The sequence below is a fragment of the Prunus avium genome, chromosome 2 (genome assembly GCF_965620075.1).
Source record: "Prunus avium chromosome 2, drPruAviu1.hap1.1, whole genome shotgun sequence".
Lineage (NCBI taxonomy): Eukaryota > Viridiplantae > Streptophyta > Magnoliopsida > Rosales > Rosaceae > Prunus > Prunus avium.
Window position 1 is genome coordinate 30,178,880 of NC_142285.1, and position 21,269 is coordinate 30,200,148.

The 21,269-nt window shown below is 36.7% G+C and overlaps 2 protein-coding genes and 1 long non-coding RNA gene across 4 annotated transcripts; all 3 read left to right on the forward strand.

Moving 5' to 3' along the window:
* The first annotated feature begins 1,164 nt into the window (after positions 1-1,164).
* On the forward strand, positions 1,165-4,833 carry LOC110761528 (flowering locus K homology domain-like). 2 transcript variants are annotated; one of them, XM_021964011.2, is made up of 9 exons: positions 1,165-1,550; positions 1,645-1,746; positions 2,287-2,508; positions 2,713-2,771; positions 2,875-2,972; positions 3,094-3,206; positions 3,351-3,413; positions 4,281-4,357; positions 4,566-4,833. In XM_021964011.2, exons 1-9 carry the CDS (start codon positions 1,236-1,238, stop codon positions 4,588-4,590), a joined length of 1,074 nt encoding a protein of 357 aa, XP_021819703.1. In that variant the 5' UTR covers positions 1,165-1,235; the 3' UTR covers positions 4,591-4,833. The 2 variants fall into 2 exon arrangements, with proteins under 2 accessions (XP_021819703.1, XP_021819704.1); XM_021964012.2 differs by having other exon boundaries at positions 1,166-1,550; positions 4,581-4,833.
* A 700-nt stretch (positions 4,834-5,533) lies between these two features.
* Positions 5,534-8,243, forward strand: LOC110761531 (uncharacterized). The gene is made up of 2 exons (XR_002527391.2): positions 5,534-5,932; positions 6,134-8,243. It is a non-coding gene; the product is annotated as an uncharacterized LOC110761531 (long non-coding RNA).
* Positions 8,244-15,387: 7,144 nt separating this feature from the next.
* On the forward strand, positions 15,388-20,116 carry LOC110744338 (disease resistance protein RUN1-like). The gene is made up of 6 exons (XM_021944312.2): positions 15,388-15,994; positions 16,575-17,673; positions 17,756-18,046; positions 18,174-18,998; positions 19,087-19,555; positions 19,719-20,116. The coding sequence occupies exons 1-6, from the start codon at positions 15,480-15,482 to the stop codon at positions 19,898-19,900; spliced, it is 3,381 nt and encodes a 1,126-aa protein (XP_021800004.2). The 5' UTR covers positions 15,388-15,479; the 3' UTR covers positions 19,901-20,116.
* The last annotated feature ends 1,153 nt before the right edge of the window (positions 20,117-21,269 follow it).

The window sequence follows — 21,269 nt, forward strand, 5'->3', positions numbered from 1 at the left end:
TACCTCACATTTTGTTTTCTTTGTCACTAAAAAGTCGTTCCGTAGACTCATTCTAATCCTAATACATTACCCCACCCCTCTCTCACATTTCTAATTTGTCTACTTCCCTTCCTTCCTACATTTTCTCTTGATGCCCTAATCACATGGAAACCTTTTTTTTTATATATAGATATTAACATTACTGGATGTGTAAAAGACTTATAGTTCAAGTGGTTGTTTAGATAGATTGGGAGTTCAATTCAAGCTGAATGTGATATACTTTTACGAAATATGATTTCAAATAAACTAACCCCAAGCTCAAACTTGAAAAATAAATCTTAAGACATATAAATCAAGTGATATAAATATTGGAAATTTTAGCAAGCCGAGGGGGCAAATCGAAAGAAGGTCATCAATTTAGGGGCAACTGCTAAACTTTTTCCTACATATTCATGTAAAAATAAGTTCAAATAAGGGATTTATTACTTCATGAAAAGCAAGAGAAACTTTGTTACAATCCATTTGTGCAAAGTATTCAAACCATTAATACAAGTGCTAGCGAGCATCTGACTTTGTTACAATTGATACATGTGTGTAAGCATATATGTCTTTGTTACAAGGAAGGAAAACTTTGTTCTAGTCCATGCTTGGATATCTAAAACATTTGTCTCCTTCATTGGTTACTCATTGTGATGCATCAAACATTCGGTGTGAATCTTGTGTCTTTGCTAAAAGTCATGCTAAGTTTGCTACTAATGGAAAGAAGTGCGTTGTTACTTTTGTTGATGATTGTATCCCGATTAATTAGGGTTTATTTGATGGCAAATAATTGGTTCAAAATCATCAAATTAATAAATTCTTAATGGGTTCTAAAATCAAGGCCACACAAACTCAACCACCCGCTTTAATTTCACAAAGAATACGTAGGCAATCTAGCATCCTAATAGATGTCACTGCAATCAAATTTGAATCACTGTTCCAATGGAATAAGTTGAATGAAGAGCAGTCACTCATATATGAGTTTAATCATACTGATAACTACCCGGCGAAAAGACAAGACTGACTAGTCCTGACTGAGGAGTTCTGGTAAGGTGAGAAGGTATATAACAAAAACCAAAGGGCCAAACATGTAATTTTGCTTGTTCTACAAAACCCTTCAGCCTATACGGCTAACATCCCTTTCACGATCAATTTTATTTCCGCCGACCAAAACAAAACATAACCCCAAAAAAACAGAAACAGAAACACAAACCAAAATGGCGCAACCAGGCCAACTGCCCATACACCCCCAAATCCAAATGCCACCCACCACCCTAATACCCATAGCGGGATCCGAACCCACCCAATCGGCCGCCCTGAAGCGCCGCCGAGAGGACGAGTATCCTCCGGTGTTGGCCGGGCCGGAGCCCCAGGAACCCGGGGCCAAGCGCCGCGCCAAGGCCCAAGACGTCATCTTTAGAATCGTTGTTCCGTCGAGGCAGATCGGCAAGGTCATAGGCAAAGAGGGGTGTCGAATCCAGAAGATTCGCGAAGAGACCAAGGCCAATATAAAAATCGCCGACGCCATCGCTGTGTGTAACTCTCTCCTCGATTTCTTATCTTTAGGGTTTCGTAATTTTTTTTTACTGTTGTTTTCGGTTTTGAATTTTTTTTGCCTTTCTGCAGAGGCACGAGGAGCGTGTGATTATAATAAGTTCGAAGGATAGTGATAACGCGAGTACTGATGCCGAGAAGGCGCTGCAGCAAATAGCTGGGTTGATTCTGAAGGTGATCAATAGTGTTATTTTGTGCTTTCTAGGTTGTTATGGTCAAGTTGATATTATGAAATTGCAGGGTTCAAATTTCTTGCCTGATAGTAATTTTATGACTTAATTGGATTGAGTGAAGCATTCAAGCTATTATCTTTTTTATAGTACACTTGAAACCATTTGTATAATTGCAGATAGTATTAAGTTTTCAGTTTTATGGTCTTTTAAGTTGGGTTTATAATAGGTGGAAATGGTTGACAATCACATCTATATTGTAAAGAGGTTATTTGTGCTGAAAGTTGAGTCTTTACCTGCAAAAAGCTTCTACAAACGATCCCTCAGTTATTTCACCACCTGCTTGTTATCTTGAAGCATCTTAATTTTAGGTAGTTTTTGCCATGTAAAGAAATAATCACAACTACTAAGTGCTAGAATTTGGTGTGTTTCCATTGGATTTTTAGAGTCCTTGTGTTTCTGAGCTTAAAAGGGTTAAGAGGTGATTTTGGGTTTGTGAATTTTATAATGAAATGAATGATTTCTAAATGTATGCTATTAACAGGAAGATGATAGTGGTGCTGAGGCAGCAAAAGTTGGTGCAGGACATGTGGCTGCCAATACCATTAGACTTTTGATTGCCGGGTCCCAAGCAGGTTCATTAATTGGGATGTCTGGCCAGAATATTGAGAAATTGCGGAACTCCTCTGGTGCCACAATCACAATTCTTGCCCCAAATCAGTTGCCTTTGTGTGCATCTGCCCATGAATCTGATCGAGTGGTACAGGTGAGTTTGTCAGCATTTTGAATTCAAAATGGTGATGTGGCTTTTGGTACTTTTCGTTATTTGAGATTGTTGGTTGATCTTGATATGTAAGATTGAAAAACATTTTGTGTTAACGGTTTGGCTTTATCTTACAGAACCTGTACTTAGTTTTGGCTCTACTATTTTTTCTCTATCAAGTTGACTGATAATTGACGTTATTATTAGGTATCAGGTGATGTGCCTGCTGTTCTGAAGGCTTTGGAAGAGATTGGTGATCAACTAAGGTTACATTAAATTCTTGTTTACATGGTGTTCCAAACTGTTCTTGCTCATTCTTCTTTTCTGAAGTCAGTTTGCTTGACCTTCTATCAATTTAATGTTGTTTAGAGAAAACCCACCCCGACAAGTGATTTCCATCAGTCCAGCATATAACTACACAACAATTCGACCACCTCAAGTTCAACCGTACATGGACCCAACTTCAGGTTATTCCACACTTTCCATATAAAAATAACTAAACATTACAAACGCCACCTTATTCGGTTCTATCAAGTTTTAATTTTTTGTCTCATAACCACATCATCTTTAGGACAACCAATCTTGCAGCTGAATATATAACCTTTGAGATGGTGATATCGGAAACACTAGTTGGTGGGTTGATTGGTAGATGCGGCTCCAACATTCAAAGGATCAGAAATGAGTCTGGAGCAATGATCAAGGTGGGCTGAGTTTTATCGTTAAGCATTTATAAGCAGTGTCCCTGGTTTAAAGTGGTTATTCTCATTTATAGTTCTCAATCTTTTGGTTTTTCCTGTGAATTACTTTGTGTTTTATGGTAGCTAATATGGTTTTGTGTTTTGCAGGTTTATGGTGGGAAAGGTGCGCAAAAACATAGGCAAATTCAGTTTTGCGGTAGTGCACAACAGGTATATCCATATTTTTTTAATACCTGTCTTGCCAATTTGTTGTAAAAACCATCACTGAGTCAGGAAAAAATGTTGTGTTAAAGCCACTGTAGCATGGACTGAAGACTGAGTGGTGGATTGTAGTTTGTCATTTATCTAAGCGCCATCATTAAGAAAACAGAAAATTGAAAGATTAAATTTTATACAAATTCTTGTCCAGAAATAAAGACGTTTTCAGTAAATAGTTCCACTTTAGATTAGTTAATAAAGAGATATTTAGTCATATACCCATTCTTAGCACTAAAACTATAAATAAACCCTACACCATTTCATTTCTATAAACAAACCCAAAAAAAACCCAAAAAATGATAGCTGGCCCTATTGAATTTAATTTTGATTATTAAATTACTTTGATGCCCTATTGAGTGTTTTGGGCTTTTTTATGAGGTTTTGGAGTTGGGTTTGTTTTAAGAAATCAATGGCAGTTTTGTAATTTAAAAGAAGTTAAAAATCTTTTTGTTATGTTGTAAATGGGTTTTGGGTGTGTTTCTAAAGTCCATTTCATATAAGGTTTTTTTTAATAATTTGGGCTCCTATATTGGTTATAATAGTGAATCTCCCTTTAATAAAATGTTGCCAAGAGAGTGCTTGCAGTTGGGTGGTGTTGGGTTGAATGGTGTACTTGTAAAGTATGATATTGTAATGTTATCTTTTTTACCTTCCATATTTCAAAACACTACCAACAAGTTAAATAAAATTTTGAAATGCAAACTTTGTAATTTGAAAAGGCTCCGGTTGCTTAGTCGAGAAACAAGTATGCTGGTATTTTATTTATTTATTACAATATATGGACTTTTCATTCACACAAAATCTTTGGTTGTGTACCAGGTGGCACTGGCAAAGCAGAGGGTTGATGAGTACATATATTCTCAGCTGATACAACAAGCTGGTGCTCAACAGCCAGCGTAAGTTTCCTGCGTTAATGCTTTTTTCTTTTTATCCACGTCTCCATTTGGCTGTCACATGTTGCTAGCATATATAACATGATTTAAGAAGAGTGATATTGTCGTCCTCTCTCTCGCTCTCCAAACTTCTTACCGAGGATGTATAAGTTTAGTTGCTCTTTTGTTGGTATATATCCCACTATTTAGCCTATTTCTAATCTAAATACAGATGTTCTATCCTCAGTTTACAGTGAAAGATGAAGCAGGAAATTCAGATCTCCGTCTTCCGTCTCTGCGTTCAGCACCACACAATCAGTTCCTGTTAACCGCTGACCCTCAGTGCTTCATAGCGAATTTATGAATGTGAGTCATGCAGTTGGATTGCCTGGAAAAAAAATGATGTACCGGATCTTGGAATTTTGGCAATATACAGTAAATCTTGTTTGTAATGATTCCGTTTGCAAGATATTTGAAGGTCAATCTTTTAGATGCATAAATCTTAGTGTTATTTGTAATTTCAGAAGGCTTTAAAAGACAGGTCTGGTGTGTGTGCATTTAGTTGGGTTCAGAATTCAAATGAAGTTGGTCATTTGATTGTTCCAGCATTTTTGTCCGCTAGAGGATGACAATCTAACCTTCTTAAGGGAAACTAAGTACAGATCTTTCAGCATAAAAACCAAGGCTTTCAACTGAAGAAACTCAACAGGGTCTTTGTAAATCAATTACTGCAATAAAATTCTTAACCTTTACCCTTCTTTCTCTTCTCTACAAGAAAATTCTTGATTTGAATGACCAAATAAATATAGTAGTATGATAAATGTAGTGCACATGTACACCACTTCTATCTTTTGCTTGAGCAGTAGACAGGTTCTTTCCAAGTAAATCCATTGTCATGCTACTACAAGCTAACCATGAATCAACAACACAAGGTTGTGCCTCTTGTAGTTCCATTAGAGAATCCAATATTCGTTGTATGAGTTGGAAAAAAAGAGAGCAGTCTAGTGATACTTCTTTCTCAATGTTGAAAGAGGTCCCAGCCAATTCGAAAACCTCATCCCCCAATGATTGAAAATAAAGAGGTATTGTAATATTAGTTGGAAAGCTAAGAATTTTTTTATTTTGTCGAATGACAAAAAAAAAAACAAATTCTGATTTAAGTAATTGAGATCGAATGATATATTTTTTAGTGGTGTTTCTTTTTTCATATTAATAAAAAATTATTTACTTTTTAAATTTCAATTCAAAAAAGTTGCGTTTGAATGTGTGCTCGGACAAAAGAAAAGGAAACATTGTCGGTGCCAAAACCCAAACAGAGAAACAAAGATTAAACTCTGAAAAAAGCCCAAACAAGCGAGAGAGAGAGAGATAAATACAGAACCTTGGAGCAGATGGAAAGATAAGAGCCTTCAGTCTCACTATGACCACTCCACCGTGCAGCTCAGAGCAACCAACAACCGATCAGTGAGAGTGGAAATATTACATCTACTTTTCATGGATGTAGTAATTATCATGTCTTCTTGAGTTTCAGAGGCGAAGATACTTGCAAGACTTTTACCGACCACCGCTCCATAGCCTTGGTCAACGCCATGTAAGCCGGTAAGCAATCTATATTTATTCGGCCAAGCCCTTACAGCCTGTGTGGAAGTGAATCTATGCTTATATGTTATTCCTAATTTCTATTGAGCTTAGTGCCTGCTTATTATAGATCTACATATAATTAGAAGAAGTTCATGTTTAAGAGGATCAGAAAGTTCCCAGAATACTAATTCAGAATTTGGCTCTCTTTGTTTTGATCAGTGGGTGAAGAATCTTAAAACCATAGCTTATGATGGAGAAGATGTGTTGGATGAAATCAATTGTGAAGTTCTTCGGCATAAAGTAGAATTGGAGAACCATATAAAGAAAAAGGTACTAATCTTTCTTTCTGCCTCCGATCCCACTTTGTTTCGTCAGAAAATGGAACATAGAATGAAGTCTATGAAAGCATCTTTGGTGAGTGAGGCATCTTTCATTGAACTAGTTGATAAGAAAAAACACAAAGATGCAACCCTTCAAGCAATAGAGGACACAGAAAGCAACTCATTCTTTGGTAAGGATGAATACATCGTTGGAAGAAAGGAGGAAGTGTCAAGTATAGTTGCAACCTTGATTATCTCCAACAGTCAAGAAAGTATTTTGGTTATTGTAGGAATGGGTGGTGTAGGAAAGATAACTTCGGATGGGTTAGTGTACAATGAACCTGACAAAGAAAAGATATGTCGTCGTCCTTGATGACATTTGGAACGAAGATGAACAAAAATGGAATAGTTTGATGAGTTATTTGTCAAAATTCCATTTCGCTTAGGGGATCACCAATATTGTCACTAAACCTTCTATGAAATAATGTTTTGCATATTGCTCAATGTTCATGAAAGATTTCAATTGGTGAGTTGAAACACTTGAGGTATCTGGATGTTTCTAGAACCAGTATCAAAGCACTCTCCAATTCTATTGGAAAAATTTGTAATCTACAAACATTGAGTATGAGATACTGTTTCTCACTTGAAGAGTTTCCAAAGAAACTGCAAAATTTGATCAACTTGAGGCACATTTAGTTTGATGGACATATGAGATTTCCCGTTGGTGTGGGGTGACCAACTAATCTCCAAATATTATCTAAAGTTGTAGTAATGGAAGGGTTGGGGAATATGTGCAACATGAAGAAGAAGCATTGAAAGAAAATTTAGTGGGAAAGGCAAACATATACATTTTAAGATTTGTAAGGGACCCAAATAGGCTAAGGAGCAACAAGGAGGATAATGTACTAGAAGGCCTCCAACTGCACCCTAATTTGGAAATTTTAGAGATGGATAATTTCATGGTTGCTACATTTCCATCATCGATGATCATGAGTTTGTCGTTGCCAACTCTCAGTAATCTACTAAATCTCAGACATCTTGAGATAAATAGATGGATAACTTCAAAACGTGTGGCAGCTAAGTTTTATGGATATGATGTAGTAGTTACGAGCAAGCAGACAAGGGCTTTGTTTGTCTTGAAGATATTCAAATTAGTGAATGGGCCACAGAACCCCATCTCTCCTGAGGATTTGAAGATAACTTCGTGAGTTGAGGGTTGTAGCATGTGATCGATTCACGAGTCTACTAGTGAACCAGAATCCCATACTTGCCTATGACTCAGAATTTACGGTATTCCAGATGACAGAGAATACATGATATGGTTAAACCATTGGAAGTTGGAGAATCACTAGAAGGTGGCGACACAGTGGTTGTTTGAGAACCTCTGATTCAGGTAAAGGAATGTGGCATCCAGCTAATAGAGCAGGAGCAAGAAGAGAGTATGAATACGCAACATGACACCAGGGATCCTTCTTATGCAAGTGTCATTGATGGAGATTTGGCTCAAGACGAGCCAGGAACATACTTGCTCTTCCCTAGATGGAAACCAATAACAGATCTGATTTGGTTCGATAATCTCTTTGGGGCCTCTGATGAAGATACAGGTGTGTTGTTTACTAACACATTTTATTTTACTCCAACTATTTCTGAACAAAAGAGAGAATATAAAACAATGATACCCCAGATAAATTAACATCATGATGTATTTTTATTTTAATCTAAGCTGTTGATAGTTAATGCAATATGCCTGAAACACTTCTGTTTCATTTCAAAAGATTTCCTCTAGTATTTGGGAATTTTTCTGTTATTTGTATATGGTTTTAAGAGAACAGCAACAGGATGATCAAAAGCTTGGATATCAATGTTGTTCAAATTATGATTTTGTCTTTTGTAACAATGTCGTTTTGGTGATGCCATTGGAATCATTCTGTTCTGGTTGCCGACTGATTATCTGTGTCAATAACGACACGCATAAAATTAAGCATTCTGCTTGGAAAATCTCTCATATATATACTTGTTCGGTAATACGATTCCATTCAAAAAGGAAACTATAAAATTTTGTTATAAGGGCATGATTTGCCTCCATAATTAGAAAACTATACAATTTTGCTCAAACTATGGTGTAAAATATTGGTCAAATTGGTTGCTTTGGGAATGGGCCTGGAATAAGGAATGCAATATCCTTATTCCTTATCATTCTGCCACCACAAAATAATCAACAAAGGATTGTCAAAAAGTGATAATGTGCGTATAGGGTAAGGTAATCCCGACAGTCCTTTTCGTCAAGCTCTAGAAAAGAAATTATAGGCCATCTTTTATCAAAAGACAGACAATATACCTTTCCTTTGCATGAGAGCTGCTTTACTTTTAACTGTTCGTTTTCACATCATAAGGCTCCTCGAAGGCCAGAAAAAAATCCGAGGATCCCGTCAGTATTTAATTTTCACAGCTCTCCTCTTATAGACACCGCAAAGGGCAGTTTGTTTATGAATTTTTTTTACCCTTATCCATGGTTCTTGTGAGAAAAACTCAAGGAGAAACCTCCTCTTCCAATACTGTGTGTCCTCCTTCTCATCGATGCAGTAGTTATCATGTGTTCATGAGTTTCAGAGGCAAAGACATGTAATGCCTACGAGAGCAAAATAAGCATAAAACTAATTATATTGGATTGGATTGGATTCTCATAAGTAAATTCGTCATCCGATCTAATCATGCCAGTTTTGAAAATTATGGATACAATTTAATCCATCAAATCATCGAAACCGATTAAAATTGAATTGGATTTAATTAGTTCGGTCGGTTTGGACAGATTGGATTGAATCTTGTACACCCTAACAGTCAGCATAAGTTTCCTCCATTAATGCTTTTGTCTTTTTATCCACGTCTCCATTTGGCTGTCGCATTTTGCTAGCATATATAACATCTCTCTCTCTCTCGGTATATATCCCACTATTTAGCCTATTTCTGATGTTCTATCCTCAGTTTACATTACAGTGAAAGATAAAGCAGGAAATTCAGATCTCCGTCTTCCGTCTCCACATTCAGCACCGCATAATCAGTTTGTGTCACCCACTGACCCTCAGTGCTTCATAGCGAATTTATGAATGTGAGTCATGCAGTTGGATTGCCTGGAAAAAATTATGTACCAGATATTGGAAATTTGGCAATATACAGTAAATCTTGTTTGTAATGATTGCGTTTGCAAGATATTTGAAGGTCAAATCTTTTAGATGCATAAATCCCAGTGTTACTTGTAAATTCAGAACGCTTTAAAAAGACAGGTCTGGTGCGTGCACTTAGTTGGGTCAAGAATTCAAATGAAGCTGGTCATTTGATTGTTCCAGCATTTTGGTCAGCGAGAGGATGACAATCTAAAATGTGGAGTCGAGCATAAAAACCAAACAGATATTTCAGCATAAAAACCAAGGCTTTCAATTGAAGAAACTCAACAGGGTCTTTGCAAATCAAATGACTGAAACAAAAGTAGCACGACGCCAACAACAGGAAAACAGGGGCTGGTAAGGCAATACTAATGCACCATGATAATATATAAATCCATTGTCATGCTACTACAAGCTAACCATAGATCAGCAATACAAGGTTGTGCCTCTTGTAGTTCCATTAGAGAATCCAAAGTTCGTTGTATGAGGTAATCCAATCCTACGAACATGCTAGACTGGCGATTTTAAGTATTTGAGTTTAATTTTATATTTATATTAAGTGAGTTTAATGATAAACTAATGTGAGATAGATTTCGTCCAAAAAAAAATGTGAGATAGAAAAAAAAAAGATAGAAAAGAAAGAAAAACAAAAGATTTGTCTAAAAACATTTGTGAGATTTTATACGTTGACCCCCCGAAGAGGAAATTCCTTGATCCGCCACTGAAGGTAACCCATAACGTAAAACTCAAGGAAAACAGAGTAACAAAGGTCACAGAGTGAAAGGAGGACATTGAAGATAAGGGACACTCTGTTTCTGTGTAGAAGGTAAGGGACATTGAAGAGAAGCCTGATCGCTTTTAAGTCAAGTTGTTAGTTGAAGGGAGAAGAGAGGCTTAGAGAATAGTTGATTTACTATTTAGGACAATATTCTTTATGTGGAATAGAAAGCTTTTTTAAAAGGGTAACAAGATAATTTTATTTTATTGATTGAAATAAGAAGGGTACAAGGCTTTAGAATTGGTTGGATATACAAGGGTTGGCTAAAGGGAGGAGTTAGGCAGCTGTAGATTTCAAGTTTTCCTTGATTACACAATTGGGCTGCTATTGCTGTATATATAGAGTAGCATAACCGACTTAAAGATGGCAATTATCTAGTGAAGTCGGTAATTGCATAGTAACCGACTTCTCAAACTATTTTCCAGCCACTAGTTATAATATAAGTCTAGAATAGTCTAGTTACAATACATTAAATAATTAATAGGATGTTTCTAGTGTAGAGCTCAAATTTGACTTGTCTACTTTCACTCAATTGTTCTAGATTTTTCTATATCATTCAAGATTTTTCTTTATTATTCAATGTGCATTACTTTTTAACACTCCTCCTTAATGCACATTTGTGTTACTCCGAGCATGCTTCGTAGTAGTTCAAATTTTGGTCTTGGAAGTGCCTTAGTGAAGATGTCTGCAATTTGCTCCTCTGTCTTGCAGTACTTGAGCTCAACTTCTTTGTTTGCTGAGACTTCTCGTAAGAAGTGATGCTTGATGGCGATATGCTTCGTCCTGCTGTGGAATACTGGATTTTTTGCCATTGCTACAGCAGACTTGTTGTCACAAAGTATTTCAGTAGCTTTTGTTTGGCACTCTCCCATATCTTTAAATATTCTTATGAGCCAAATAGCTTGGCATGCTGAACTTGCTGCTGCTACGTGCTCGGCTTCTGCTGATGATTGAGCCACAGTCTCTTGTTTCTTTGATGACCATGAAAATATTCCTGATCCAATTGTAAATGCATAGCCTGATGTGCTTTTCATGTCATCCACTGATCCAGCCCAATCACTGTCTGTGTAGCCAAATAGTCTTGGATCTATAGTAGGCTTATACCATATGCCATAGCCAATTGTGCCTTGCAAGTATCTTAATATTCTTTTTGCTGCTCCATAGTGTATTTGACTTGGATTTTGCATAAATCTTGATAGTAGGCTTGTCGCGTACATGATGTCAGGTCTTGTTGTTGTTAAGTATAGTAAGCTCCCAATGAGACTTCTGTAAACTGATTCATTAGCTTTTCTTGATCCATCTTCCTTTCTAAATTTCTCATTGGTAATAAGTGGAGTAGCTACAGTCTTGCACCCGTACATTTTGAACTTTTTCAAAAGATTTTCAGTGTACTTTTTCTGGCATATGAAGATTCCATCTTTTTCTTGGTTTATTTCGATGCCCAAAAAATAGTGCATCAACCCAAGGTCACTCATCTAAAATGTTTTCATCATATCTTTTTTGAACTCTTGAATTATTTCTTTATTGTTTCCTGTGTAGATGAGATCATCCACATATAGAGAGACGATCAAGATATCAGACTTACCTTGAGTTTTGGTGTAGAGAGTGGGCTTGCTTTTGCTCCATCTGAAGCCTGCGTTGATGAAGTATTTGTCTATGCAGCTATTCCAAGCTCGTGGCACTTGCTTGAGTCCATACAAGGCTTTCTTTAGCTTGAGTGCTTTATCTTCTCCTCCTTGCTCAATAAATCCTTGTGGTTGCTCCACATATATTTCTTCTTCGAGCTCTCCGTTTAGAAATGTAGACTTTACGTCTAGCTGATAAATTCTCCATTTCTTTTGAGCTGCTAATGCTACCAATGCTCTTATAGTATCAAGTCTTGCAACTGGTGCAAATGTCTCGTTATAATCTACGCCCGGCTGCTGCGAGTAGCCTTTAGCTACTAGCCTTGCCTTATGCTTCTGTATTGATCCATCAGGATTAAATTTGGTCTTATAGACCCATTTAACCCCAATGATCTCTTTGTCTTGTGGGCGATCAACGAGTTCCCATGTTTTGTTTTTCTCAATTGTTTTAATTTCTTCTTCCATAGCTTTTCTCTAGATTTCTTCTTTTACTGCAACTTCAAAACTTTCTGGTTCTATAGTTATGAAGTTGCAAGTTTCATATATATCTTAGAGTGATCTAGTTCTTTGTTCTGGTTATGGAGAGCCTTCATGTTGTATAAATGGAGGAGTTGTAGGTGGTGGAGTCGTACCTGGAGTTTCTTCAATTTCCTCTCTGCACGGTTGTGTTATAGTAACACTTTTCTTTTCAACTTTTTCTTCCTCCCAGTTCCATGACGCCGAGATGTTGGACGCCGATTCATTGAACTCAACATCTCGGCTTATCATGAACTTCTTCGTTTTGGGATTGTAGACTCTATAGCCTTTAGATTGGGAACTGTATCCCAGGAATATGCCAACTTCAGACTTTTCTTCTAGCTTGTGTCTTTTTTCCTTAGGAATGTGCACATAGCAAATGCATCCAAATACTTTGAGATGCTTTGCTGATGGCTTTATATTGCTCCAAACCTCAATAGGAGTCTTATTTTGTAAAGCTTTTGTTGGGCATCTATTTAGTAAATATACTGCTGTATACACAGCTTCTGCCCAGAATGTGTTTGGCAAGCCTTTTTCAAATATCACGGATCTTGCCATCTCCATGACAGTTCTATTTTTTCTTTCTGAGACTCCATTTTGTTCAGGAGCATAGCCAACTGTTAGTTGATGCTCTATTCCTTCATCTTCACAAAATTTGTTGAATTCTTTAGAGGTATATTCTTTTCCTCTATCACTTCTTAAAGCTTTAATATAGTGGCCACTTTGTTTTTTAACATGGGTTTTGAATTTTTTGAAGATATTAAATACTTCTGATCTTTCTCGTAGAAAATAAACCCACGTCATTCTAGTATAGTCATCTATGAACAGGATAAAGTACCTGTTATTATCAAGAGGAGTCCTCATGGGTCCACAAACGTCTGTGTGAACAAGCTCCAAGCCTTTCCAGATGGAAATGCTTGTCGATGTTGTTTGCCAAGTTGGCAACTTTCACAGACATTATGGATCTCTTTTATGTTTGGAAAATCTCTCATCATATTCTTTTGATAAAGAGTTTTTAGTGCATAAAAATTAAAGTGGCCAAATCTTTTATGCCATAACCATGAATCTTCTACTTGTGCTTTCATGGCTGTGGTTTTTACAAATTGCCATTGGATAGGAAAATTTCTATTTTCCATCCTTACTTTTGTTATTATGTGATTTTTATTTCTTTTATCGAATATTGTGCAGGAGTCTCTAGAAAAGTGCAGAGAGTATCCATTTTCAATCATTTGTCTAACACTTAATAGATTATGCTCCAGGCTAGGTACTAGTAGAACATCTTTTATATATTTAGTTCCTTTATTAGTTTGGATAGAGATTGTACCTTTTCCTTTTGTCTCCACCAGTGTTCCATTTCCTAGCTTTACTTGGGATTTTACGGACTTGTCTATGTTGGAGAAGATGCTTTCATCTCCAGTCATGTGGTTACTACAGCCGCTGTACCATTTCTTGTTGGTTCCTTCTGGTGTGGCTTGATGAGCATAAAACATATGCTCATTCTTCTCAATTTTTTCTGAGTAATTGGCTTGATAGTTCTTGGTCCGACAGTCTTTTTCTATGTGCCCAAATTTTTTACAATTTTGACATTTGGGCTTGCCATGAAACCAACAATATTTTTCTAGGTGGTTTGTGTTTTTACACACCCCGCAGGGAGGATAGATTTTTCTTTCCTTTATTTCTTTTTTATTTCCCCAATTCTTATTGGATTTATAATTTTCTCTTCCAGAACTTTCTCCAATTTTCCTTTCCCCTTCTTTAGTTTTCTGAGACCTTAAATTTAGTTTTGACTGAAAGGCGCTTTCTATTGAATTTTCATTTCGCCTACTCAGTCTTTTCTCATAAGCTTCAAGGGAGCCCATTAGTTCTGTCACTGACAGACTAGTTAAATATTTTGTCTGTTCAATGGCAGTAACTAAAGGATCATACTTATCAGGAAGACTTATAAGTATTTTTTCTACAATTCTTGAATCATTAATATTTTCTCCATAGGCTCTCAATTGATTGATTATTATTTTTATTTTAGCATAATAGTCTTGTGTGGTCTCAGAATCCTTCATTTTAATGTTTTCAAACTCTCTTCTCAAAGTTTGTAGTTTAACAGCACGTACCTTGGCATTGCCTTGAAATTCCTCCTTTAAGGTATTCCATGCTTCCTTTGCAGTTGTGGCTCCCATGATTCTTGGAAAAATCGTATCATGCAAGGCTTGTTGCAGGGCATATAAGGCCTTTGCATCTTTTTGTTGATCCTTCTTCAGTTGCCTCAACTGTTCCATAGTTGGGTTTTCTGGATTATTGAAGCCACTATCAACTATGTCCCATAAATCCTGAGACATAAAATAGGTCTTCATTTTAATACTCCAGAAGTCATAGTTTTCCCCCGTGAAAATAGGAAGAGGGTCAGAGTTTTGGCTAGTGGTAGACATGATGGAGGACTAGTGAACCAACGCCCAAAGTTGATCGAAACAAGCTCTGATACCACTGTTAGTTGAAGGGAGAAGAGAGGCTTAGAGAATAGTTGATTTACTATTTAGGACAATATTCTTTATGTGGAATAGAAAGCTTTTTTAAAAGGGTAACAAGATAATTTTATTTTATTGATTGAAATAAGAAGGGTACAAGGCTTTAGAATTGGTTGGATACAAGGGTTGGCTAAAGGGAGGAGTTAGGCAGCTGTAGATTTCAAGTTATCCTTGATTACACAATTGAGCTGCTATTGCTATATATATAGAGTAGCATAACCGACTTAAAGATGGCAAATATCTAGTGAAGTCGGTTATTGCATAGTAACCGACTTCTCAAACTATTTTCCAGCCACTAGTTATAACTTATAATATAAGTCTAGAATAGTCTAGTTACAATATATTAAATAATTAATAGGATGTTTCTAGTGTAGAGCTCAAATTTGACTTGTCTATTTTCACTCAATTGTTCTGGATTTTTCTATATCATTCAAGATTTTTCTTTATTATTTAATGTGCATTACTTTTTAACACAAGTCAACGGAGTTATGGGTAGGCTGTCTTTTTCATTCATTAAATTCTGCAATTCTTCATAACATGCTTGGCTTTCAATTGAAGCTTTTAATTAATTTTCCACAGCTCATCAGAGACACCAGCAAAGGCTAGTCTGTTTCCTGACCGCTACCACTTCAAGTCGTCGATATCCATGGCTCTTGTGAAAGCAGCTGATCCACAGACCTCCTCTTCTAATGCTTCTCGATATTGTCGTTATCACGTGTTCCTGAGTTTCAGAGGCCAAGACACTCGCAAGACTTTCACTGACCACCTCTACACGGCCCTTGTCAACGCCGGATTTCGCACTTTCCGAGACAACGATGAAGTCGAGAGAGGAGAAGGTATCAAGCCCGAACTGCAGAAAGCAATCAAACACTCACGAACTTCTGTCATTGTGTTCTCGAATGACTACGCGTTGTCCAGATGGTGCCTTGACGAGCTGGTGATGATCCTTGAACGCAAGAGGAGGACCTCAGATGACCATGTCGTTTTGCCCGTCTTCTACGATGTGGATCCATCCCATGTGATGAAGCAGACAGGAAGTCTTGCAAAGGAATTTGCTAGACACCAAAAAACTCAACCGCTGCAGAAGGTGAAGGCATGGAGGGAGGCACTTGCAGAGGTTGCAAATCTGGCAGGGATGGTCTTGCAAAATCAAGCTCATGGGTAAATTCATTCCTACTACCAACTGAATTAGTTTCTTTATTTGGTTGCAACTGAATTAGTATCTCGTTATTAATATGTATTTGGCACTTTCCATAGTTCAAAATTTGATCTAGATTTGAAACTAGTTGTTTTAATTATTATCTAGATTTGAAGTAGTTTTTGTTTAAGTTTGGTTGAGCTTTAGTTCTAGACCAGGATAGATCTAGACTTAATCAGTTTTGACATGCTACGGACTAAATTTTGATAGATTCTGTCCTTTCAAAAAAAATAAAAAATATTGATAGATAATTTAATAACCCTAATATCCAGCACATCCACAAAAACACTCAAGACACCCTCAGCAATCCAGATTCTTCTAAAGGCAAGGGAATGACTGAGATGCAAAGACAGAGAAATACCTATTATCCAGCTGTTATTGCAAACATAGTTTTAAGTTCTATCTAACTCTTTCAGCGCTCATCTATTATATATTTGTACCTTCTAACTTTATGAACTTATTTCCATGGTATTTTATAACTTAAGTATATGAAATCATGCATGCATGTTTGAATTCTCTTTCATTTTGATTGCAATTTTTTAGGTATGAGTCAAAGTTTATCAAGAAAATAGTTAAAGTGATCGGAGACAAACTAAGTCGCACACCCTTAAGTGTTGCTCCCAACTTGATTGGAATGCATTCTCAAGTCGAAGGAATTAATTTATGGTTACAAGATGGATCAAATGATGTTGGCATACTTGTAATTTATGGGATGAGTGGAATAGGGAAAACAACCATCGCAAAGACTGTTTACAATTCAAACTTTAGAATATTTGAAGGAAGCAGCTTCCTTGAAAATATCAAAGAAGTTTCAGATCAACCCAATGGCTTAGTTCAAATACAAACACAACTTCTTTATGATATTTTGAATGGGAGAAAAATGAAAATAAGCAATGTTAGTGAGGGATTAATTAAGATTGAAGATGCAATAAGCTCTAAAAGGGTTCTTCTTGTTCTCGATGATGTGGATCATATGGACCAATTAGATGCAGTATTTCAAGTGAAAGATCGATTTTATCCAGGAAGTAAAATCATCATAACAACTAGGCGTGCAAGATTGTTAAAGGCTCATCAAGTTACTGAGGTGTATGCAGTTGGCACTTTGACTCAAAAAGAATCATTGGAGCTCTTCAGTTGGCACGCTTTTGGCCAAGACCATCCTGTTGAAGATTATATAGAATATTCAGAGAAGCTAGTCGATCATTGCCGAGGACTTCCATTAGCTCTCAAAGTTTTAGGTTCTTCTTTGTTGGGGGAAAGTGTATGTCTATGGAAAAGTGCATTGGAGAAGTTAGAAGTTATTCCAAATGGTGAAATAATAAATAAGCTAAGAGTAAGCTATGACTCTTTGCAAGATGACCATGACCGAAAATTATTCCTCCACATTACTTGTTTCTTTATCGGAATGGACAAAGATTACGTTGTTAAAATACTGGATGGATGTGATTTCTACACAATTGTTGGCATTCAAAATCTCATTGACAGATGTTTGGTGATTATTGATGGATGTGACAAGGTGCAGATGCATGACCTAATTCGTGGAATGGGAAGAGAAATTGTTCGCCTAGAATCAAAGGAGCCTTGGAATCGTAGTAGAGTATGGCATCATAAGGACTCTTTCAAAATCTTGGCAGAAAAGAATGTAAGAAATATGCGTTCTTTGTACACATATGTTTTTCTTCTTGTAAATATTTTCCAAATGCTTTTCTTGTTTTCTTTTGTAGGGTACGGAAACAATTGAAGGTCTTACCCTCCACATGCACATGTGCCCTACTATAAACTCAAATGAGAAAGTCTTGGAAACCAACGCATTTTCAAGGATGCGGGAACTAAAACTACTCCATCTTAGTCATGTACAACTTAACGGATCTTATGCAGAATTTTGTACAGGAGTAAGATGGTTGTGTTGGACTAAGTTTCCTTTGGATTCTATACCCGTTGATTTTCCTTTGGAAAGTGTTATTATTCTTGAAATGCAATACAGCGGTCTGAGACAAGTATTCAAGGGAACAAAAGTATGTTACTCTCTACTCTTTTCAATTTCTTTTTCTTTTTCATTAGGCTTTTAGTTTGATAACAAATTATATATTTATAACAATTAACTCCCCACATTGTTTTCTTCTGTACATTTTTTCCCTACAGTATCTTCTGTCCTTGAAGATCCTTGATCTCAGCCATTCTCATTCCCTTACAGAAACCATTGACTTCTCATATTGCCCAAATCTAGAGAAATTGGTTCTAGTAGACTGCACGAGCCTAATTTATGTCCATGGATCCATTGGAAACCTAGAGAGACTTATTTACTTGAATATGAGAGATTGCAAAAAGATTAGGATGCTTCCCAAGAACATTTGTATGCTAAAAACACTTGAAACATTTATTATATCTGGTTGCTCAAATCTTAATGAGTTATCAATTGAGATGTTGAGCAACATGTACTCTTTGAAAGTGCTTGAGACAGATGGAATTCCAATAAGTGAATTATGGCCAGAAAGAAGTTCGAGTATCTTGGGTTCTTTACCATGCTCTTTAGTAGAATTAAGTCTTTGGGGGTGCAATCTTTCGGATGATGCCTTTCCTATGGATTTTAGTAGTATGTCGTCATTGCAAAGACTAAATCTAGGGAATAATCCAATTTGTAGCCTACCAAATTGTATCAAAGGATTTGCGAGGCTTGATAAACTCTCTTTTTCCATGTGTACGAGTCTCAAATCGCTTCTGGGGTTACCAAAACTAAACAACTTGGATATTGTAGATTGCATTTCATTGGAGAAAATAACATATCAATCCATTCACTTTGAGTCAGCCACATCATTTAGTCGCAACAACCTAGTTGACTGGCAGTACAAGTACAAGTTAGTAACCATTGGAAGTGTAGATGTAGAAATGATCAATATCTTGGGATTGTGCAACTTGTTGGAATCAATGGCACCCATTTTACAGAAGGATGATCCAATTCCCGTCCAGGTGTGCGCCTCTCTCTCTCTCTCTCTCTCTCTCATATGATCACAGGAAAGAGTTGACTAATACTGTTAGTTCTATTGCATATATATAGGGACTGTACGAATGTGGTATATACAACACATTTTTTTGTGGGAATGAGGTTCCAGGCCAATTCAGCCATAAAAGCAGAGGGTCCTCAATATCTTTTACTGTGCCATTACTTGATAATCACAGAACTGGAGGCTTGATTGTCTTTGTTGTCTATATGAATGCCGGCTATGATTCTCCTATTGTCCACCACACTTATATAAGAGTAAAAAATAAGAGCAAGGGTCTGAGGGGGGCGTATTGCCCATCACAATACGGTATTCCAGGTGAAGGAGAAGACATGATATGGTTAAGCCACTGGAATTTGTATGGTCAGTTAGAAGGTGGCGATGAAGTGGTTGTTTCTGTAATTATGAAATCTGGGCTTCTTGTAAAGGAGTTGGGCATCCGACTTGTGCAACAAGAAGAGAATCATAATACGTTTTATTGTCCAATATGGTTGAATAAGATCCTTAGGGACTCTAATGAAGAAGGTAAGGCAGGTGTGATGTTTTATTGACGCGTTTCATAATTTTACTCCAACTATTTCCAAATATAAAATAAAATAAAATAAAGGAAAATAATAAATGAATCTATATTTTGTCTTGTATATATGTTTTCCAAATGAGGTTTTCTCTCGTTTTGTATGTTTACCAGACGAAGAAGAAGAGCAACAAGATGATATCACAGTTGCAACCACCACAGGCAGCAATAACTCCGGCGGCCTCCTTGGCTGGAAGGTTCTCGTTACCGCAGCTTGCTTCTTTCTCACCCTTTCTCTAATCACTCGGTCTTCTCTCTCATGCAGAAAGAAGCGGCCGTCCACAAGCTGTGGATGAATATTTTGCACTAGAACAGCAGAGCAGACTTATGTTTTTGCATACATCCAATGTCATTTCGTAGCATCAAATGCATCTTCTTCGGAGATATTTTTATTGACCCCATTTGTTCTGGGGGATTATTTTTATTGACCCCATTTGTTCAGTTTTAACATATCTTTGGGCTGGAAAACTGAAGTGGCCCAATCCAGATTGTGAGATTTGTTATAAAAATTAATATATAGTTTTCCTTTTTCGTAAAGTCAAATACAAAAACATTTATATTATAAATAACTTATAAACAAATTGGAAAGCTTTTAAGGTACATTGAAATTGAAGAAAACAAAATAATAGATAAGTAAAAGCAAAATAAATAATAAGTAAGAAGGCGAGTTTGGTATGGTGAAGCACGTCAAAGACTTTGTCCTAAAGCCTTTTATAGCCTCCCTACGTGCATGTACTGAAGGTCTACAAGACTCCAAGATACGACCCTTTGTACACAAACTCAAGATCCGCTATGAGCACGTTCATAGACAGATATAGGTATCCAAGTCACAGAACCATTGCCAAAATAATAATATAAAGTAGAGAATATATATAAAAGTAGAAAAGGAGAGAATTAGTTTGTGGTGGTGATTGTGGTATGTGATATTATGATGGTGTATTGTCAAAAAGTGATAATGTGCGTATAGGGTAAGGTACTCCCGATAGTCCTTTTCGTCAAGCTCTACAAAAGAAATTATAGGCCATCTTTTATCAAAAGACAGACAATATACCTTTCTTTTGCATGAGAGCTGCTTTACTTTTAACTGTTCGTTTTCACATCATAAGGCTCCTTGAAGGCTAGAAAAAAATCTAAGGATCCCGTCAGTATTAAATTTTACAGCTCTCCTCTCATAGACACCGCAAAGGGCAGTTTGTTTATGAAAATGTTTCACCCTCATCCATGGCTCTTGTGAGAAAAACTCAAGGAGAAACCTCCTCTTCCAAAACTGCGTGTCCTCCTTCTTATTGATGCAGTAGTTATCGCGTGTTCATGAGTTTCAGAGGCGAAGACATGTAATGCCTACAAGAGCAAAATTAGCATAAAACTAATTATATTGGATTGCATTGGATTCTCATAAGCAAATTTATCATCCGATCTAATTATGTTGGTTTTGAAAATTACAGATCAAATCCACCAAATCATCGAAATATATTGAAATTGAATTGGATTTAAATGGATCGGTCAGTTTGGACAGATTGGATTGAATTTTGTACACCCCTAACAGTGAGCGTAAGTTTCCTGCATTAATGCTTTTGTCTTTTTATCCACGTCTTCATTTGGCTGTCACATGTTGGCATGTTGCTAGCATATATAGCTCTCTCTCTCTCTCTCTCTCTCTCTCTC

Excerpts from the sequence above, each read along its gene's own strand:
- LOC110761528 (XM_021964011.2), top strand. The coding sequence starts at position 1,236 with ATGGCGCAACCAGGCCAACTGCCCATACACCCCCAAATCCAAATGCCA. Across the intron at positions 2,509-2,712 it reads AATCTGATCGAGTGGTACAG|GTATCAGGTGATGTGCCTGC; the intron begins GTGAGTTTGTCA and ends CGTTATTATTAG. Across the intron at positions 2,973-3,093 it reads GTACATGGACCCAACTTCAG|CTGAATATATAACCTTTGAG; the intron begins GTTATTCCACAC and ends CCAATCTTGCAG.
- LOC110744338 (XM_021944312.2), top strand. The coding sequence starts at position 15,480 with ATGGCTCTTGTGAAAGCAGCTGATCCACAGACCTCCTCTTCTAATGCT. Across the intron at positions 18,999-19,086 it reads ATGATCCAATTCCCGTCCAG|GGACTGTACGAATGTGGTAT; the intron begins GTGTGCGCCTCT and ends GCATATATATAG. Across the intron at positions 19,556-19,718 it reads TAGGGACTCTAATGAAGAAG|ACGAAGAAGAAGAGCAACAA; the intron begins GTAAGGCAGGTG and ends TATGTTTACCAG.